This window comes from Xiphias gladius, chromosome 15, assembly GCF_016859285.1.
Source record: "Xiphias gladius isolate SHS-SW01 ecotype Sanya breed wild chromosome 15, ASM1685928v1, whole genome shotgun sequence".
NCBI lineage: Eukaryota > Metazoa > Chordata > Actinopteri > Istiophoriformes > Xiphiidae > Xiphias > Xiphias gladius.
Window position 1 is genome coordinate 28,077,567 of NC_053414.1, and position 6,000 is coordinate 28,083,566.

The 6,000-nt window shown below is 44.7% G+C and overlaps 1 protein-coding gene across 1 annotated transcript in view; it reads right to left on the reverse strand.

The window, feature by feature from the left end:
• maml3 (mastermind-like transcriptional coactivator 3) overlaps nucleotides 1–4,073 on the reverse strand; it is a 105,567-nt gene extending 101,494 nt beyond the window's left edge. Inside the window, exon 1 of the mRNA XM_040147143.1 lies at nucleotides 3,690–4,073. Within this exon, the coding sequence (XP_040003077.1) occupies nucleotides 3,690–4,073 (384 nt within the window). The remainder of the gene's footprint in view (nucleotides 1–3,689) is intronic.
• Nucleotides 4,074–6,000: the final 1,927 nt, after the last annotated feature.

Genomic DNA, 6,000 nt, shown 5'->3' on the forward strand with positions numbered 1-6,000 from the left:
TTACATCTCAACAACCAACATGGGATATCATCTAAAAACGGTAGGCGACCTTGTCTGCGTTAGGCTGCTCCATTTAACGCTTGAGTTCTTGTGCTGGGATCATCAGTTGATATAGTTCTATTTTAGTTGGTTCAGAAATCATATAAATATGGCAGGTGCATGCTGGTCGGCTCTGAATCTGTTATTATTTCAGTATAAAATAATTAGGTTTAAAATGATTTAATATGCTGCAAATACTAGAATTTTATGTTTATTTATAACTAATTTAGGCTAATGAGCCTAGCAGGTAGAGTGCACTCAGGGCACTGTGGCCGGTTTATTTAATCTATATAATATCCTAATCACTGCAGCTCTAGTTTTGTTGTCGGTCCACTGAGGAGTTGATAAATATGGAACAAATGAATAAAACTTAAGAAATTGGGTGAGTGTAAATTTTGTGTTGATGTGGACTCCAAAACCAAGGACCACTTTACAAGTATGAGGTTTCTGTGTGTGTGCCTGTGCGTGCATGTGCGTGTGTGTGTGTGTTACTGTACAAAATGGACAGGGAGCTAACACATCGTCAGTATACATCAAAGAACTATAATTATTAGCTTTTACAATGTGCCTGTAAATTGGACACCATCTGTTTGCTTCTGAACCGTTATATCATCTGTCTTGACCATTACCATATCATAGAATTTATTTCTATACACTTAATAAATTGTGCAGAGATTTTTTTTTATATAAGAATGGACCCCTAACTGTCCCAGTGTTAGTGCAACATGATACCTGGCTGGTGTCACAAAGCAGAAAGGCTGCCCACTGTTTAGCTAGAAACCCTTCCATTATCCAACAATCACAAGTTTGCAAGTGTCTGTCCTGTCAAAGTGCACATAAGCAAGAAATTAAACTAATGCCTGCTTCCAACCTCGTTTTCTGACCATGAGAAAGTTTAGATATGTGCTAATTAGACAGATGCACACAAAGAAACACATTCTTATAATTAAGAAGTATGTTGTTACACTAGGAATATCATATCCCAGGTCCCCTTTACCTGTACTTACTGCTTTTGATGTTTTGCAGATCCCTAACATACTCCTTGAATTATGAGAATACGGTCAAAGAAATGCTGGGAAAGACAGAAGGGGCACCCAGTGTCTTCTTCTCCTTTCTCACTATTAGTTAGCCTATAAACACAAACACCCACTTTCCATAATTATAGGCTTGCCCCTGCGCCGACGTGGGTGTGTCTGAGAACCATTAGACCAGAGCAAAGTGTACTGGGATGTACATGAAAATACAAAATGCCCAGGACTATTACAGTTTACAGTTTAATATAATAGTTTGAACCATAGCGTTGAAAGTCTATCATTTACAGTTTACAGCTATAATCTGCCATAACTGGTTTAACGATTTCTTGCCACTTTGTCAAACACTTGCGGATTTTGTCACTTAGAAACACTGTTTTGTTTTTTTACATATTTCATCTATTTTCTTTTTTTTACATTGCAGGCATTCTTCAAAACTGACGATCACTATACTGACACAGTAAACCAACCAGTAGTACAGGACACACATTTCACAGCCAAAGAGTCATTTATGTCATTTACCCTTATGTTGTGTAGTTTTCATATCCAACTAAATCATGACATGAGCATATTTGCAGCTCTACTCATCATATAGGTGTAGGTGAAACTGTATTGAAGCACACCTTCTCCATACAGTATACGTCCAACAACACTCTGTAACAAAACCCCTACAGATTAAGGCCCTTGGGTGTTTGTGTATGCATGCGTGCGTGCGACGTGTGTAGTCACAGCATCGACAGCATACTTGGCTTTCCTAGAATGCCTGCTTCTGTAGTGACTACATACAGCCATCTAGCTGCAGCTCTTCTGATGAAAAATGGGAGAGGGATGTCAGAATTTTCTCTCATTTCCTTTCATCTCCCTTACAATTCATGCTTAAACAATGCCAGGAACTTACAGTGTAGCATAAAAAGGGTACCAACACCCAGATCTCTGTAATTTAGCTATTGAATGCTGTGTTTGCATACAATGTATCACCATCAGTGACTGGGAATGGAGCAGAGAGGGACAGAGTAGAGGGATGCCACTGTGTCTTTAAGCAATAATCCCTCCATTCTCGGAACATTTGTTGCCGGCCATGGGCCGGCCATGGGCGGTTCATTTTAATGTCCACAAGGGCTGCTGGGAGGTCCTGCACTATTAAAATCACTGCTGCTCTCTCAAGGTGTAGCTGGTCAGGCTTGTGTGGCTCTTAAATAATGACAGGGGCTTCCTCAGAATTAAAGACAGTCTGGTTTTGCATTTCAAAAGGGGAGGAACTTGGCTCATTGAAGCAACAAAGGGCATAACAATGTTAACATTCCCAACATGTATCCTTTGGTCTTTTCTAAAGAAAAACAGAGCTTGCCCACAGGAGATGTGGTGCTAACAGGGGACATTGCACAGTTTGCCGGTGTCTTGTCTCCATCTCTTTCATGCCAGCAACAACAGCCAATCATCAGGACATTTTTTTTTTTTTTTTTTTAATTACAAAATCTGAAAAGATCTCACCTGCAGACCTGCTCATCAGTGAAAATAAAAAGACTATAAACCAAGATCCTCATGGGACACCCACAAGAAACTTAACAATCCTCCATATGTTACCACTGCCCCCTACCAACAGGAAATCACTGTAGCATTGATATAAAATATACTGTGAGGTTTTTCCTGACTATTCGACATACAGTGTTTGCATTTCCTAAAGCACCACGGCATTGTTTTTACAAGGGCAGGCAGTTTTTTGAGCTAGTAGTCAAGCCTTCCTGTAAGATGTTGTCATGTGATCACTGCATTATTTTGTGTGAAGGACCATAGTCAATTATGAATGAATCTTCAAAAGTTACTTACAGAACAAAAATGTTCAATAACTACTGTGGCAGCCATCTGAAGTAATGTTCAAGTGAGACGGCAGGTTACTTTCAGTGAGGAGGTGGCCGTGATTGGGTGTTTGCAACACTGCGTGGACTCGCTGTTCATTTTGAGAGAATGTTACAAAGGTTACAGAACAGGCTGGAGCATAAAGTGCTGCTGCTGAGACCAAGGAAGCAATTTTGCAATGCTAAAGCTTACTTGTCTTGCAGAACGATTTACACCCAAAAACAAAGAACAAGAAAGAAGAAGTTGATACAATACGAAAAAAAAAAAAAAAAAAACTGCCAACCCCCAGAAGTTGGTCAGAAGTTTCTGAGCTGAAAGTCATAACTTGACAATTAGCAGTGCCTTCCAAACTTTCGACTCTCCTTTGAGCATAAAGCAGCACTGAGCTTGCAAAAGATCAAATATCAGTTGACAGGTTTATCACTTCCAAATCTTGCAGTATTCAAGCCCTTGCAGCCGCTCTCTTCAACAAGGGGCAGGATTTCTTTGTAAACAAAAGCACTGGTTGGCACTCTGGTTTGAAAGAATGAAGTGTGTGTTTCCACAGCAATTGCCAGCAATCAGTGAACGTATTTTCAACAAGTTTTCACAATGGTGAGCAAGTAGTAGTAGTGCAGCTTGCAGCGTGATAGGGGTCCAAGAATTTGGGGGACAGAGAGAGGGAGGGGAAATGTAAGAGAGGGAGTGTGTACTGTGTTTATGTATGAGTGTGAGAGGGGTGTCTCAGGGAAGCCTTGGCCGTGATTGGGAGCACGTTCTTACCGCTATTAGCGTGTTATTCCTCTGTTCCGTGGAGGAGGCAGAGTCCGGGTCCGACTGCTTGCTCTGCGGCTGCTTGCTGCTGCCGCCGCCGCCGCCGCCGGCGGACTTCTTGGCCCTCTGCTCCAGACTCCGCTGGTACAGGCTGACCGTCTCCCTCCGCTCTATCTCCAGCTGCTCGGCGTGGGCTTGCTGGTACCTGTTCTCGCAGTTTACGTGGTGTCTCCGGCAGCCCTCTATCCGCTGCCTCAGCCTCTCCACCACGGTGCTGTGCTTAGGTATGCCCACCGCCCCGGCAGGCACCACGCTCCCGGCGGCCGGGTTCATGCTGTTGTTGATGCAGATACTGCCGTTGGGTCCGGCAGCGGGGGAGGCGAAGTCCCCCATCACTGAGCCGAGTGGCTGCTATTTTGAAAGAACTTTTCTCCCCGTCAGGCTCACCGCCGCCACCTCCTCCTCCTCCTCCTCCGACCACCTCCTCCTCCACCTCCACCACCTAGTGTCCTCTCCCTCTCTGTCCTCCCCGGTGAAGGGTCCCAAGCAGCCGGGCAGAGGACGGAAGGTACGACTGACAACAGCCACTGAAGCGAGCAACAACCGCGAAAGGTTTAAAGGGCTGCGAGCCTAGCAGTCATATGGTTAAGTGCTCGCGAGTGACCGTTTCTTCTTCCCTCTTCGGTACTGTTTCCAAACAAACCGCTCCCGAGACACACGAATAACACTCAGCCTGAGTGAGACCCGGGCCAGCCCCAAACTGAATTCAACAATAAAACCGCTGCTACGCTGCTAACAACAACTCCGCTGGGGGAAAAACAAAAAACAAAAACAACAATACGGTTAAGGTATGAACGTTAGCAGGCACTCAACGGTCATATACACACAAACCGTCCCGCGGAGGAGCAGCAGCGGCAGCCGCAGTCGCAGTCCACTCGCCGTTTTACGGTGTTGTCCTTTGAGAAAAAGTTTTGCTGCCTGAACCGAACGGGCTCCGGAGTTTCCCAGTGAACTTGCATCTCATAAGGTTTTGGTTTGAAAGAAATCCCGGTGAAGATGTTGTTGAGTTGGGGGAAAGCGCACAAGCGCCCTCGGTAGTCCGGTTGTGAGGCAACTAGAGTAGCCCAGACGTCGCAAAACGCGGATATGGGAAGCAGTGGCGGAAGTCGGTAGTCACTGGCTGCCGCCTGCCACCATCACAATAATCAGGTCCGCTTCTCCGCCATGCCAGCGGAGTGATATCAGGACAGGAGTTGAGTAAAAACCAGCTAGAGGCTGTGAGGAGCCCACTGATGGACACTCGGAAAACCCGGAGTGGAATCCGGAGTGTATCCCGGAGAGGACCAGGCTGGTCCCACCTAAGACCTTTCCTGTGTTGTATTCATGGGTTACACTCCTTCTTTACACCAAATTAACTACCGGGGCTAAGAAAATCTGTTTTTGCCATGGATTTAAATGGGTCAGCATGGGTTATTTGACTGAGCTAGATTACGACCAGGCGCTCATTAGCCTACCTCCTCACCATGTGTCTCATAGGCATCTGACACAGGAGCATCAATGCAAGAGCAAGAAGCATCATTAAAAAAAAAAAAAGATATAATAAATGAGTCAAATGAATAACCCAACAGACTCAGCAGTCAAATTCAAATGACTGCACATAGGAAGTAGTATCTCTTCACACATCGCGGGTGAAGCAGCCTGTCGCTAAAGGAGCTGCCCAGTGTTGTCAGAGTGTCCTGCAGGGGTTGGGACATGTTTCTCCATCAGGGATGATGACTAAGCCATCATTTTCCTTTCTCCCACCACCTCCACTGGGTCAAGGGGGCGTCCCAGAACAGAACTGGCCTTCCTAACCATTCTGTTTATTCCTGTTGGCAATCGAGATGTCTCCACCCGTATAAGATGGCCGATGCCACCTCGCACATACCTTACCGGATTTCTTTTCCATGTATCCAGCGGAGAAGTTCATTGGACAACATGAATTTGTTGCATCAACATTACACTACATTACGATGCTTCAGTGGATTGAGAAGAGTGGAGTTTGGACGTTTCACTGCCAGTATCCATAACCTAAGTGTTATTAACCCTGTAGTAATGTTGTGAAAGTGCACCACAGAACACTTTGACATGCATTTGACATGCACTACTACAACCGCAAATAATTGCCTAAGGCCAAATTATTGAGATAATTTCTCCAAATTTAGATAATATTCTCAGAATCGGGAAATGACTGACACAAAAGCTTATGAGGAAGGATGTCAGAATATTTAATGTGTAGAATGAAATATGTCTCTGTGGTTGAGCTTGAACAATTTAGTGG